At 44.8% G+C, this 15,452-nt stretch overlaps 2 protein-coding genes across 2 annotated transcripts in view; both read left to right on the top strand.

Annotated features, from left to right (window-relative positions):
• The window catches only part of lars2 (leucyl-tRNA synthetase 2, mitochondrial), a 31,179-nt gene extending 29,036 nt beyond the window's left edge, over nt 1-2,143 (top strand). The window contains exon 21 of the mRNA XM_031853121.1: nt 531-2,143. Within this exon, the coding sequence (XP_031708981.1) occupies nt 531-710 (180 nt within the window). The 3' untranslated portion in view covers nt 711-2,143. The remainder of the gene's footprint in view (nt 1-530) is intronic.
• A 3,337-nt stretch (nt 2,144-5,480) lies between these two features.
• The window catches only part of limd1a (LIM domains containing 1a), an 18,654-nt gene continuing 8,682 nt past the window's right edge, over nt 5,481-15,452 (top strand). The window contains exons 1-3 of the mRNA XM_031853388.1: nt 5,481-7,360; nt 11,713-11,814; nt 15,251-15,318. Of these exons, the coding sequence (XP_031709248.1) occupies nt 6,175-7,360; nt 11,713-11,814; nt 15,251-15,318 (1,356 nt within the window). The 5' untranslated portion in view covers nt 5,481-6,174. The remainder of the gene's footprint in view (nt 7,361-11,712; nt 11,815-15,250; nt 15,319-15,452) is intronic.

The following is a 15,452-nucleotide window of genomic DNA, read 5'->3' as shown; positions in this document are numbered from 1 at the left end:
ACACACACACACACACACACACACACACACACACACACACACACACAGTACATACATGTATATTGGAGCTCCCAGTGCTTGATGATGATGAGGTTTTACTTCAGACTGAGCTCTCTGTTGTGGGTTTCCTCAGCCCTGTGGAGTTAACCTCGATTCCCTCTGTCCTCTAATCACGTACTTGGGTTTGTCCCAGAAGAGAGGCCGAGGCTGAGAGGCCTCTCTCTCACACACACACACACACACACACACACACATTACTTTACAACCACCTCTAGAGATCACATTCACTGTGTGCACACATGCACTTGCTTCAGAACATTACAAGAGTGCCCTTCCCATACCTACCACTAACTATGTGTTTTAAGGGTTCGCTATATATATATATGGAAGGAGAGGTGGAGTCTGTTATTTTGGGCCTTTTATACCAGGAAGGAAGAGTTTGGGTAAAGTCTGACATGGCAGAACTGCTTTCAGATGGAGAATTGTTTCAAGGGGAACAAATTAGAATCCCATCTATTTCTCACCCTCAGATAAACAACAAGGCCTGTGGGACAGTGGCCGTGCCTCTGCAGGTGTCCAAAGACTGTGAGCGGGTGCAGCAGCTCATCGTGGAGAGTCCGTTTGGACGGAAGCTTCTTGGCGACCGCAGCATCAAGAGAGCCATCCTCTCCCCCAGGACTGCCCTCATCAACTTCCTCGTTGACGAGTGATATTTGGGCATTCAACGCTACTTTTGTATCTTCTAGATGGTTGTGAACAACTGTCAATCATTGACTCAAAGAGAGAGAGACAAAAGAGGTGGACTTTTATATTAAGACAAAGGGAATGTCTGTTTATATTAACTGTCACAAATTCAATGTAAATATGTCTAAAAGATATTTTATTTATACTTTGCTGTTGTGGGGTTTCTTCTCTTTAAATTGAGAGAGATTAGGCACCTGTCTCTGTCAGATCATCCTCCCGTTTAGTCAGACCCGCTTGACAATAAGCCCAAACACCACTTCAGATTACAGTCTTCCATCAGAGTCCTCCTTTCTCCATTAACGCCACTTTCAGCATCGCACCCAGGACCACAACTTCACACCTCTCCGTCTCCCATCTGCCTAATGTCTCATCTGAGTCACTCAGTCCAGATCTGCCTCATCGGCGTTTGTCTCTCTGCTGCTGCTTTTAGCCGCTGATCTCTTCTGACCGCCATACACGGATACACGTTTGGCTTCTGGACCTGCCACTGTGCTCTGTGAACCCCGTCGCCATCACCGGGCGTATTGTGGGTCACTGAAGAGCCTCATGTGGATTGGGATTTTGTAGCTTCCCACTATTTCGTGGCTGCACTGTGCTTATTAATCAGCGTGGCGTCTCTGTCTCAGCATTGGGTCAACATGAGTCAGACATCAGCACTGAAATGTATCCATGTGCACGCCCACTGGCCTATCTTTAATGGCTTGGTGAGTAAGCACTTCTTTGATATGTGGTAGCACTCGCAGTGCCCACGTTGCCTGTAAACCAAGATTTTCAGTAGCTGCTGAACAAAAGCGTCATATTTTGTCTGGGATCAGTGTGTGAATGAAGATAAAGGAATGTGAACTCTTTGAAAAGTGAGATATGCGTGTCAGTGTCGCAAGGTCGGCTTCCGTTTGAAGAAGTGCTGTTATTTTTATAGTGTAAGATGGTCAGCTTGTGACTGATACAAATCATGCTGTATCACATTATGTGAGGTGATAGAGGGTTTGCTTTTCTTACAAACATGATGAATAAACAAAAAGTTGTGGACAGAACAAAAAACAGAACATTCATTGCTGATCCCCCGCCCTAACTTTTTTGTCTATATTTCTATGCTCCATCTCTGACCATCGGGTGACAGGAAAAGGCTCACAGGAGAGAAAGAATAACAGGAAGAGAAACCAGGAATAAGAAGAGGGGAGCAAAAAGCCAACGCTGCGTTAGTTATTCTCTGTATTGTCTCGGATTCTGTGAATTTGATCTCTACCAGATGCTGCAACAGCACAAGACAGCAAGCACTAGACAAAGAGAGAGGGGTATTTTGTCTTCCGACACAATTTTTGTGAGCCTTGTTTTCTTTCACGCTGGCTGTATATAATATATAAATAATTGTGTCAGGTATTATTTTCCCACCTTCCCTTCCACTGCTACTAACACCAGCTAATAAACAGGTCTGAAGTGGCCCGAACAGTAAGCTAAAGCTGCCATGTCATTGAAAAGATAAACATTGTAGTCACTTCAGATCGGTCAGAAATAGCCAGCAACATATCTACAGACTGATATTACCTTGGCTTTGAATAAATGGATAAGTAGCAACCTACTTAACAGTGTAATTCAACCAAAGGAGGTCTGAGCTGAACCGATGCATTTCCTCTAATATGTAATTTCGTCACTTCAATAACAGCCTGTGGAGTCCAAAACCCTCTGAACACCAAGAACACATAGTTCAATGAATATAGCGCGTAGAGCCTCCATAGAGATGCATGGCTTATACATTGCAGTGAAAAAAAAACAACGAGGCCACAGAGTCTAAAATGTGACCAGAGTCTAAAATGTGACCGGAGCCCAAAAACGTCCCAAAACTGCTCAAGGTTCAGAGGGTTAACACTTTTTTGTCAGCTCTGCAGTTTCCATGACGACTAGGATTATTGAATAGTCAACAGAATTGCACTATGACTCACTTTCTCTCCTGACCACGGCCGTTGTCTCTCTCTTACACATGGGATGTAAGTTACAGCATGAATTGTCTTTGCTGAGTTAAAGGAAATCCCTTCTTCTTGAGAAACTGCACAGTGGAAATAAAAAGGGTGGTGTGCACACAGCAGTCACAGTCACCCTCCAGTGCACCGGTTGAGTCCCTGGACTGGGCCGTCGATGCTCTCGGGGGGGGGGGGGGGACGTAGTAATGCTGCAGCTCATTATCTTAGAGGCTGACCTCAATGCTGGTAATTTGGTCATCCAAGGACTTTTTTTTTGTGTGTGTGAGCTCAATGTACCAGCAGATTTTCCACTAATCCCTTTTATTGTTTTGGGGATACAGCTAAACACTTGGCATGTATGTGAAGGCACCACGCTTAAAAACAAAGTTATTCATTTATTTACTGTACATCTCCATAGATACAGCCTGTTAGTCATTTGGACCTTTTCGGAATGAAAATAAGCTTTTTATCTGCCGGAGCTGTTAAATCCGTTAATGTCAATCCATCCAGAACATCTGTTTTAAAGCACTTGTAAAACACACAGTGAGTGGACATATCGTACCCAAATCTGCAGCTGCTTCAAAGTTGAAGCCTTTTAAAGTAAATGTCAACAGCAGCTACACTATTTGTATTTGACTCAAATTTTGCAATTGCAGAAAATATGCAAAAGCCTGTATAACAAACTCCTAATCAGCAGTCTAATGAGATGGTGCTGCACTTGTACAGATTGTAAAAAAACTCTGGGATAAAGTGATTTAATAGATACAACTGACTTGACTCCTTATTTCCTACATGACAGCAACAGACGCCCCTACGCTGTGTGAATAAGGCTTTGTATGCCTCAAGAAATATTACTGTAAAAATTGATAGACTTGATAAATTCCAGAAAATATTGTGAATGTTTTTGCCTTTACTGCCCATCCCTGAAGATCTGTTATTAAAAAGGAATGTGTGGAGGGTTTGACTTTACCGGGAAATGAAGTTCTTCTCTGTATCATTCTAATTGTTCCCCTTTAATGAGGCGCTAATGACACAAACCATACAATTAACATAATTGCTGAAACCAAATAATCTCAAGTTTTCCCAAAACCCCCTGCTGCTGTTACCACATGTTTGAACTAACCTTTAACCAACACCAGCAGATAATATACAGGAAGTAGTTTGCAAAACACATGAGCACTTTAATGTTGAAGATGTCCCACAAAGATGTCCAAACAGTTTTACATTTGAAATCACTGTCAATCCCTCAATATAGTCAAGAGCGCTTACTGATACTTGTTCAAATGTATCTTACGGTCATGAACATTATAAATAGCATATATGCGTTCATCTTTGCTGCAATGACAAATGTCTCTTAGATGTGTGTTAGTTTGTAAATGCAAATACTACACAACTTTAAAGATCCTGCTCCACTTATTCAAATACTGACTTCTCTGTGAATAACACAAATGTATAAGTGAACAAGGTCTCTGCGTGCTTTACTACAATAATACCCGTGGCTGTTTCTAGTGGATATGTGTTTCTAGAAAATATGTGTCGAAAAGCAAGTTAATCCTATATACATAGCTTCAAGGAAATGCTGCATTATGGTGACCGTTTTCCTACCTGCATGGTCGGTCCTTATAAACCTTGTGTTTTAATTACACCACCAGCAGCAGCAGCAGCCTAAATGAACTCTCAACATACTGGCTCCATATTTTTTTCACATCAGGGCTGTTAGACTATGTATGCACATCCAGGCCACATCCCGGACACAAATAAGATGTGATCCTGTGTTTGCTGGGAAGTTGTGCCTTTCCCCCCCCCCAAACACATGAGTTCATCCTATTGTACCACAACTCTGTCTCATATATTCCAGCCAGGGTCAGGACAAAGTGTAGAGGGGTCAGTGTGTGTGTGTGTGTGTGTGTGTGTGTGTGTGTGTGTGTGTGTGTGTCATGAGCAGGAATGTGTGACGTCATTCAACCAAAACAGGGGGCACAAGCACTGTAAATAGCCCCCCTTAACCACACAAAAAACACCCATACAGTAGTTTTATGGGTTTACTCCACTACATAAATTGTTTATGAGATGCTGGGAACTTTAAAAAGTTGTGTCGGAGTGCCCCCAGCCTTCCTGTATGTATTCTGAAATAATGTATCCTAAAAATAATGACCCATCCCCCATTTGCTTTACTTTATGTTTCCTCCTCCTAAACCAACAAGCAGTGCTAGAAGAAGTATCCATAACCTTTAAATTAGGAGGAAAAATAGCTATATCACACTGTAGAAACACTCCATTAGGCGAGATTTAAAAGCTCTGCATTGAAAGTGTTGCTTAGATAATATGTAAGTTGGCCTATTATAATAAAATGTACTTGGACTGTGATCATTAAAAGTTCTCAATGCATAAAAATGGCTAAATAGTAAGCATAAGTGTTATACTATCATATATTAGAATAGTGATGCATTGAAGTTAGTGGAGCCAATTTAAAGCAGCATGTGGCCATTGTTTGTTGGGTAGTTTCATATTTTAGTTTTGTAAGCTATGTACAATCTTAATAAAGTTCCTAACTGTCAAATAGCCGTGAAGTGGAGTAAAACGTGGCTACTACAGTTTTTCTCACACTCCCTGTTCAGCCCTTTAACTCCATGGAGCATTGGGAAAATGCTGAAGTGTTTTGCTGACTCAAATAGCAGCGACTGAGTCAACTCTGCATATTTATATAACAATAACACCGGATGTAAGGGAGCGGATGCATATCTGCCCCCAGGTTATTTTAATACGAGACACAGTTGGTAATAAGCTAACATTAAGCCGACTGTATGTTTATTGATACCAGCACTGATCTCAAACTCAACGTTTACTCGCGGCTCAATTTGCGCACTGCACCTTTAAAAACAAACCGTTCCCTGCGTTCAGTCCCGACGGTCGACCCGGTCGGCCACGTACGGCTCTGTGCTTCAACGGTACTCCCAAGGTCCGGTCGTTAACGGTAGACGACTTCTACCGGTCACCCGTCGCGACTTTAACGACATATTAGCGAGTTGGGACTACTTTGAAGTACTTTTTTTTTTTTTCTCGACAGAGATGCGGAGGACATAGTTTTTGAATGAGGGTTCCCCGCTGGGACTGTAAAGCGGGAGGAGGGGGCAGTCCGCGGGGTCGTGCAGGCTATCTGATCTGGGATCTGCTCACTTTTATAACCAGACAGACGGCGGCTTGTTCGAGGCAGAGCTGAGCTCGGACGGTTTCTCCGAGGAGGACGCGGAGTCTTCGACTTTTCGTATTCTTTACGCAGGACACCAATAAGAAGGGGGGAAGTTTGGAAGAAGAGAAAAGTTTCACCCTCGTCTCCTGCCAAGACCACGAGCGGCTGGAGTTGTAAGCTAATAATTCACTCTGGATATATCACTCTTTTAGACTTTAACCGTGAATATATAACTACTTGTTACTTTACTTCATTGAAGCAGACACACCAAGTATCAGCAACATGGATAAATACGAGGATTTAGGACTCGAGGCGAGTAAGTTTATCGAGGACCTGAACATGTACGAAGCATCCAGAGACGGCTTGTTTCGGATGAGGAGGGATGCGGGAAATAACCCCGACTTTGAGGAGACGAGAAGAGTTTTTGCCACTAAAATGAGTAAAATACACATGCAGAAACAGCAAGAGGAGATGGCGAAAAACACCCAGGCCATGAAAATGAACGGGGCCCACAACAGCACGTACTACACCAAAGACAGACCACCCATCAATAGTTACAAGCAACCACCGTGCGAAGCGGCCGCGAAGCCCCCGATGCTCTCTGGCCCCGTGCCGGCCACCACGGCTGGGACTCAGTACGCACCGTTTGACGGCCAGAAACACCACACGGGCGTTCAGTCTGAACCTCCAGCAGGCAGGGCGTATGGCTACGGAAACAATTACGATAATAAGGAGCCGCATTCATACCAGCACAACACCGCTACTACTCCCCCCAGCCCAGGAAACGCGTCTCTCAGCGCGCCCACACACGCTCGTTACCCGGTCAGCCAGCCGGCTGCCTGGGCCTCATCCAGAGACAGCCAGCTATCTACATCTTCGTCTGGGTCTGGAGGCAGCAGCAGCTCGTCTAACCCTAACCCTCAGCGTCAGTCTGCACCTCCCACCGCCAACAGTCTTCCACCCCAGCAGATTCAGGCTGTCACCCCGTCTCTAAACCTGAGTCCACCCAGGGGATGGGCTGGAGAGGCCCCTGGCTCAGCTAAACCTGACTTCATAACTGCCCTGCCTCTGAGTGCCTTCACAGCAGGAGCTGACCATTACGCACCATCTTCTCCAACCTCGAGGCCCTCCACCAGCCACAATGGTGCTCTGGCGGCGTCCTTGCTCCTACCTGAACCTTTTGAAACACCTCTACCCAAAGCCCAGTTGGCATCTGCTGCCTTGATTCCTGGCAATGTGTCCAAGAGCAGCAGCCAGGGTCAAGGCCGGGGCCAGATACCGGTCTGTGGACACGCCGTTGGTGCTGAAGCTGAAATGCTTTGCCCCTCCAAGCCTGTTCCACTACCCTGTCAGCCTCTCCTCGCACAGACCCCCGAACAGGGGCCTTCAGCAGCTGAAATAAAGTTAGAAGCGCTCACCAATCGACTGGAAAAGGAGATGGATGCCCAACCAAAGGCTGACTACTTTGGTAAGACAGTTTAAACTATCCAAATTCAACAAGGGGCTTCTGTCAGTGTAAGAACTGCCCACCCACAGTTCACAACATGAATCCACTTGTTTTTGATTTCATATTTACATGCACACACTCTCACCCTTTGTCGCCCTTCTTCTGTGTTTCCCTTACACACAGACACACACATTTATTCTGTGTGTGTCTGTGTCGTGGTTGTGAGTGCAACCCAACTGTCAAGAGTCTTTGTTTTGGTGGCATTCCTGATGGTCTTTGCTGATAAAATAGCTAAACTTATGCAGGCAAAGCTTCTCTTTTTTTATTCTGTGGAATGCAGACAGAATCATTTCCATTTTTTTAAATGATTCCTTGTCTGTCCACTTGGCAGCTGAAACAAACCCTTCAGCAGTAAAAGAAGTGGGGCCAAGGTCAGACAGAAGAATGTTGCCCCCCATCTCCTACGAGACAACATCCACGACAAACTCATTAGCTAGACCTTGATCACTTCCGTCAGCTCTGTGACAGTTTTAATGTTAGTTCACATGTAGAGTTTGTTTGACTAGCAGTAGCATTGGCACATCATATCATCACAGATCTGTGCTTGGCTCTTTGTGAGCAACACCTGTGATGGTTCGTTCTGGTATTTGGGGGCCCACTAGGAACAAGGAACCATGGCTGTTGTGTTATGATAAAGAAGACGACACATTTATCATGAAGATCATTTCTTGCTTGTGAAGTTTTATGATCTAGTACCCTTGTATTTGTTGGAATTATACGCATTTCAGATTCCTCATATTACATTAAAAAAGGAGTAAAGTCTTGCAGCTAAAATGATAACCAATACACAAGGTCACTGGGTGGGATGGGTTGCATGAGAATGTCCATCATCAGCAGAATGCTCTGGTTCCTGATTCCTCTTATCATTGCTTGTAGCGCTCTAGCTGCTCTATGTGGGCCGTAGGAGCGCTACCAGGAAATGAATGCACCATTGAGAGAACACATGCTTTGCTGTGAGGTCAGCTGAAAGACTGTAGTAGATGCACAGTGAACAGGTGAGGTGTGCTGTATGTTGTTGGGATTGTGTTCGTCTCAGAGGAAGCCAGTGCTCACATGTTAGCCAGGCATTGTAAACGGGATGTCCCCCTATGTCCCCCCCGGTGTGCGTATATTGGTGTGTAAGGGAAGATGTTACGGCACACGTCACTGTCACGACGAGGCTCACAAATGGCACAGTGATGTGTGGGAGAGCACAGTGTGCATTCAGCTCAAGTGTAGGTTTGAAGTAATATAATATAGACCTTTTGTTTCACACGCGTTCCCACATAGACGTGGCCCACACATGGCTCCTGTGTGGAGTTTTCCACTAGACCGAGGCTCGTCCTCTGAGTCATGCTTTTAATGCCAGAAGAAAAACTCATCGTGGAAGACCTTCTGAGCCGTGAATACAATATGTATATTCTGTTAAGCACCTTTAGTGTACTGTCATATTTGTACATCCCGTTGTGTTAGAAGGTTTGTCAGGTTAAAGCTAAGGTTTGTTTGAACATAATGTGCCTCTAAAAGTCTGATTGGCAAAATTACAGCTGGAGGTTCTGGGAAAGTGAGTCCAGTGCCAAAGCGGCTGCACCGGGGGGAACACTGAGGAATGTCTGAAGGAAGAGAGCAAAGAATTTTAGATATGAGGTCTTAGGATACAAAGAGGAGGGGAGTCCCAGTCAAGGTTAGAAGCGTCTGCCATGTTGAATGGATGAGTAGACGAACACAGATTTAGGAACACGTTGGTAAGATGCTTCTTTGTGCTCGCCCACAAGAGCCTGAAAGGATATGAGATTTATAGACAAGTTCATTCGAGAGGGGAGAAGTGGTGGGACGTCCCAGGGTTCTGCCCCCCCCTCTTCCTCTGACTTTCACACACACACACACACACACACACACACACACACACATGCCCATTCAGTTAAGCATTTACTGTTGTGTTAAGATGGAGGATTAATTTATCCCATCTGGCTGTTGAGTGGAAAACTTTGTCAGAACTCTTCCCAGGGATTCTTGGCTTGTGCTCTGGCAGGCATTTGGAGACTTTCTTTAGTGTGTGTGTGTGTGTGTGTGTGTGTGTGTGTGTGTGTGTGTGTGTGTGTGTGTGTGTGTGTGTGTGAGTGATAGATATCCTGTCATGCGTATCAGTGCGTCTGTTTGTCTATCAATATACGGCCTATATGGTGTCTGTGTGTGCTGTGGTAAAAGTTTGATAATGATGCCATAGTGACTCAGCCTTCAGCACATTTCAGTGACTGAGAGTACAATGTACATACGTTTGCTACTTTAGAAGTTGCATTTATTATAGCATGTGGTGGACACGTTATAGACGGAGTTTAGTCCATTTCAAGTTATTCTTAAAAATCAGATTACTTATGGGTCATTGGTTGATTTGCTGCTTTTCATATTTTCATCATGTTGTGGATGTGTCGTGTATGAATCTGAACCTTTGGGGCTAACTGTAGAAGTGATAACACTCAACAGCTGCTACAATGTGTAGCACGGGTCCCTTTAGGCAGTTAGTGGTGTGTTGGCCAGTGAGCGGCCGTCTACTGGCAGTTTTGACAACTGGGAAAGGTGTGTGTGTGGGGGGGGGGTGGATAGGTGGGGTGCAGTGCAGTGTTGGCGTGTTTTGCTTCCCCTCCTCCCTCCTGAAGCAGGCAGTCAGTCTCCTGGATAATCACGCTGTTTAGGAATATGGGACTCTGGCCAAAGACAGATTTGTGGCGGTCCAAACTATGAAAACAAGGATTATTTTTGGTCCCAAACAGGAAAAGAGTGAATGGACCTTTACTGCAATTCTGTTCACATGGAGCATACGAATCAAAGCTATAAAGAAAGTAAGGAAAAAAATCTCCTTGCCCACTGAAAGATCTCAAAAAAGTCCTGAAAAAGTGTGTGTTCCTGTTTGTTCTCTGACATGTTTACAGAAGACAAGCAGAGAATGTGATTTGAAGGACCTTCACTCATTCATTCTTTTCACACCTTCACGATAAGTTCACTAGTTTGAGGGGAATGAATACTTTATTGTGTTTTCATGTAAACAAATAGCTTACATATGATCCACATTCTTCTGCTCTCTAATAATATCCCTCTATTATCTCTAAATCTTCTTTCCAGCCTTTGGGGCCCCCGATGATGTGTCCTTTGTTGTGGCATTGGGAGAGGCTTTAGCTGAATTATATATAACCCTGTTGTATATTGCATTACTGAGCGTCTAAGAACAGAAACATTTGAAGGTTATTAAATGTAACAGTGTGTTTTTGGGGGAGGCAGCCGCGTGATAAGTTACGCGTGTTAGATACAGTGAAAACAGAAGTTTCTTTGTCAGTGCTCTAGCAGGACCTGGGCCGGGCTCTTCTGCTGAGCTCTATTTCTTTATAAAAACAACTCACACACACACAACATCATGCACACACATCTTCACTCTAAAAGAGAAGCTTGAGGTCTTGCTTCCATCGGTGCCATTGCCCTCTGCTACTTAAAGTAGATACTTGATGATTGGAAGGTCATATCATACTGTATCTGATTGATTCAGCAGCTAGCTGACGACCCGTTGCGGTCGCTGTTCACGGTCTGTGTGCCAGTCGTCATATCGCTCCATGCCGTAGAGTGCGCGCTCAGAGGGAAAGATGGAGATTGGCAAGGAATGGGTGCAAAGAAAGATGATATTTCCATGCCAGGTCTCAGGAAAGTAGTGTTGCATAAGCAAAAAATAGTTGTGTATTAATCACATGGAAACCCTGTGTTTTTGATGAGTGGTCCAAAGTCCAAGGAGAGATTATATAATGTTGCATGGCATGCTCTCATGTGATTTGCTTTCAGGTCTTTTGGGCTTTTATCTTTTCTTTCTTTGTATTTTCTTCTTCTTTTTCACGTTGTGGATGAGTGGATGGATTCATATTGAGTCGACTCCAGTGTCTTGATATCAAGCCACATTGAATGGGTGTGTAGTTCGGTTCAGAACATTTAGATTTTGATCAAAGTTTTTATGACCAGACTTTTCGGTCTCTGAGCCAAGTCAAATAAGCAAATGGGGATATATTTCCCCTCTCAGTGACACAGCCCAGGACCCAGCTTCCTGACTTTTTGAAGTGATGTTTTTTCTTTGTCTCCATTGTTTTTGTCTGGATTAATCTGGATCACAGCGTCTCTTCATTCCCCTTTATCGTGATACAATAGACGTGTTTCAGTTTATATCTCAGGTTTAGTAGTCATTTGGTTGGGTCGACGTACCGTGTCTGCATCAAAATGTTAATGCAATGCATAAGCGGCTTAAATGTGTGCCTCCCTGTGACTTTCCTGACGTGGTCATATGCTGTGTTGTGTTCCAGGCGTCTGTGTTAAGTGCAACAAGGCGGTGTATGGAGCCAGCCAGGCCTGCCAAGCTATGGGAAGCCTCTACCATGACAGCTGCTTCACCTGCAGCGCCTGCAGTAAGTACACACAGACAGCGTACCTTCACTGACACTTTCACCTGCTCGTGTCTCCTCCCGACTAATCGGCTGCCAAAGAACCCGTCCTCTTGATTAAAAGCTGTTCCTTCTTCCTCAGTCAGTCGCTGCTCCCGAGCAGAAACCAACAATTATTTTGGGATTACTGTCCTGTGCTTACTGGTGTTTGGTTTCTGGGTGTGCCAGTCACTCCTCCAGCCCACACAAAGACACGCGGAGCGAGACTCTCTGCCGACCTGAGTTAACCACCAGTCAATAAAACTACCTTTAGTAGAGTTAGATAGACTGTATGCCGGGTGTCAGTCGAGGCTCATCACCCTGGCGGCTCTGTCCGACGTATGTGTGACCTGTAGTTTCCTGACTGGACAGCCGCGCCCCTCCCTAGTGGAAGAACGACCTGGCTTTGTGCTCCAACCAATTAAAATCTTTGTCCCAATTATAAGATGGGTATGTGGAGGATGTGAGGCACTGTGGTGACCTCCACTCAGGCTTATTATTCTGCAGCACCTTTGACCTTGCTGCTTACGCCCCCAAATATATGATTAACATCGCCGTGTTTTCTTTTACCCCTCGTCCTGTGTGTGTGTTTATACGTGTGTGTGTGAGAGCGAGGAGATGAAAAAGGGGAGACATGGGGGGGGGGGGGGGTTTTACTCAACACATACCTCTCATACCTTGCTCCATGTGAGAGCACAAGGGTTGTGCTCGCTGTGAGTAGTGGCCCCCAGGGAAAAGCATCTCAGCTGGGGTGGGGGGGTTGCAGGCATAGGGGCCGTCAGTAGGTCCGGCTCCAGGAGGACACTGGCTGCTGTTATGTCAGCTGAGTGGGGAGGACAGTGTGGGACAGGGAGGCCATTCAGTGAGAGCACAGCCCACTCAGCCAGCAGGCAGGGGCACGCTGACACATGCGTGTAGTCATGGCTGTGCCCACGCAGTAAACGGCACAATGCAGTTGAATATACAGAGCCTGTATACTAAGCATCCCTTCTCATCTTCCTCCAGAGTCAGTATGTCAAGAAATCTGTCATTCTCTGTGGAGTTGCCCCCCCCCCCCCAGTTCCTCTGAGGTGACTGAGTGGAGAACATTCAGGCCGCATGTCTGGGATTCAGTACTCTGGGCTTCCCTCCAGGCTAGTCATCGACTGAATACAAACAACCCGACTCCAGTTGGAGATTAAGCTCAAGTTTGTAATCAGGGGAACTAGTTTACACATTAGCCAGCTCAAATAATAATATAAGTACAAAATAAAGCAATTGCCTCTCCTTATATGAGACTCTGATATTCTTTCCAGTATATTTATTGTTTTTAAGGAACAGTGGTACACAGACCCCCTGTCAGATTCTGCTTTCATGATATCAGGCGCTTACTACAGCCAGTCGTCAGGCTTTGGAGAATACAAACAAGGATCTGATTGGTACATTGTGTGCTAACATCTGGTGGGTCAGCACCTTGACCAAACACCCCAGGTGCTGTTCACAGTCAGAGAAATGCATTCAGACTACCAAAAAGCACTTCTTCTAAATGCAGGAAAGATTAAACATACGTAGTTATCTTTAGCAGGGCAGGAGGTGAGACTTAATCTCATAGAACAGAGTCTACTAATGTGAAATTTGTATATTTGGTATACGTTGCTTTTTTTTTTTTTTGCCAATTTACTCGCAGGAAAGAACAGGGTTGAGTCCCTATTAGGAGGACACGGCAGAGTAATTGTAAATTTCTTAGTTTCTGAATGGAAAGAAATTCATAGAGTATTTTAATTAGAAAATGGCCTTGTGTTGTGTTCAGTCCCTCAGGTATTTTACATTTTTATGAAAGCGCAACAGTCGCAGTTCTTTTCAAATAGTCAGTCCTGACTCCTGACTTTAATTAAGCTCTTATCTCTCCGGAAAGCTCAGAGCCTTCCCTCTCTGACTCACTGGGAAAGAAGACTGTGAGGAGGAGGAGGGATGGCCCATATCTCACTTCCTCCTTCCCCCTTCAGGGACACAGTGCCAGGACTGTCTTCAGTAATTGCCCGAGGCCAGCCTCACACCTTGGCCCGATCACAATGACTCGTCTCCTCTTAAGTTAGTTATTGCGTTAGCCGCGGCCACATCTTGCTTGCATGACCATTATCATTCTATGAAGTAAGTTAATGTAGTTATGAACAGCTGGTTCAGAGAATGGCATGTGCCATTGATGTAAAAAATGAATCGCAAGGTTTCAGTTAATTTCTTTGTTTCAGTTTTCTACTTCGTTGTTGCCTCTTATTCTGTGTGTAGTTCAGGCTTTTTTCAATCAAAATATTACAGCGGTATAGTAAACTATTTAGGGATAAGATAACCATACAGGTCTGCTTTTAGCTAATACAGCAAATCAAAGTGCTTCATCACATGGATGCAAATAGATAAAGCTCTAATAAAGCCCAATAATATTAAAATGTCCTTTACTGGGCTTATGCCTTCAGCTGCATTTCCTCTCATCTTAAGAAGGAAACTGTGAAATAGTGGCTAAATGACTGTGTGAGACTATCTGGATACAAACATTCAGGTAAACAGAGCGTGGGAGATAAAGAAGGTTCCTGTTCACCAAGGTTAACCGCCTCGTCTCCTCTGCTGTCCCCTCCTTCACCTCCACACTCACAACACGTCAGGAATGTTTCCTCTTCCTGTGGGACCTGGTCAAGTATAGCTATGTGAAGTGGTTTTGCTGTGTGTGTGTGTGTGTGTGTGTGTGTGTGTGTGTGTGTGTGTGTGTGCGTGTGCGCGTGTGCGCGTGCTTGTGTGTGTGTGTGCTGCGATAAGAAGCCAGCTCCAGACCATCGACCTATTAAAGCACACAGAGAGACAGGAAGCATACCAGGCATGTGGAAAGACACCAGAAAGGAACAAAGAAGAAGAATAGCAGGTGGTTGCAGGTCTTGGCCTGTGGTTGCCGTGAAATCCAATAAAGCAGAGTGTTCAATCTGTTGCACCTGTCCACTAATTGAATTTAATTGGCATTTTTACCCTCACGTGTTTGATGCAGATGTGTTCCTTGTCCGACTGCAACACACTCTGTGCCCCAGCAATATTAAATGAAGACACCAGCACACCAAAGATCCATTTGTTTGATTTATCTGCCCGGAATTCAGCAAGATAGAATGAATATTGCAAGAGGGTCCATTACCTTCCAACGGGTGTAATTAATCACCGCGGCCTTTATGCATTAGCGCTCTAACTATTTTCTGGGACTGGCCTCATCTCATAGCTTTGCAAGATTTTCCAGTAAGATAATTCCACATTCTATCGTTGACTTACCTTTTCTCGTCTGCTTTAATCTACTTATTGTAATTCAATGACAGGAATACGTTTTGTTTTTTTCTCAGAGTACCAGGTGCTGCTGTGTTTCGCTCTAATGAAATGATACAGATGGACTACTCTGTGTCTGTTGCTGCAGGTCGGAGGCTGAGAGGGAAGGCGTTCTACTATGTCGGAGGGAGGGTTTTCTGTGAAGAGGACTTTCTGGTGAGCAGTCAACACACAATCTATATTTTGTATACCTCCACTGAGGTATGTGGCATCTTGTGACATTTGTTGCATTACGGTGAGATGACACACAGTACCTTTCTCATGCTGCGCTGCATCCAGTCAACATCTCG

This window comes from Anarrhichthys ocellatus, unplaced genomic scaffold, assembly GCF_004355925.1.
Source record: "Anarrhichthys ocellatus isolate YVR2014 unplaced genomic scaffold, GSC_Weel_1.0 scaffold13, whole genome shotgun sequence".
In the NCBI taxonomy this organism is placed as follows: Eukaryota; Metazoa; Chordata; class Actinopteri; order Perciformes; family Anarhichadidae; genus Anarrhichthys; species Anarrhichthys ocellatus.
Note: the sequence above shows the minus strand (reverse complement) of the source record. Positions and strands in the feature narration are given on the sequence as shown.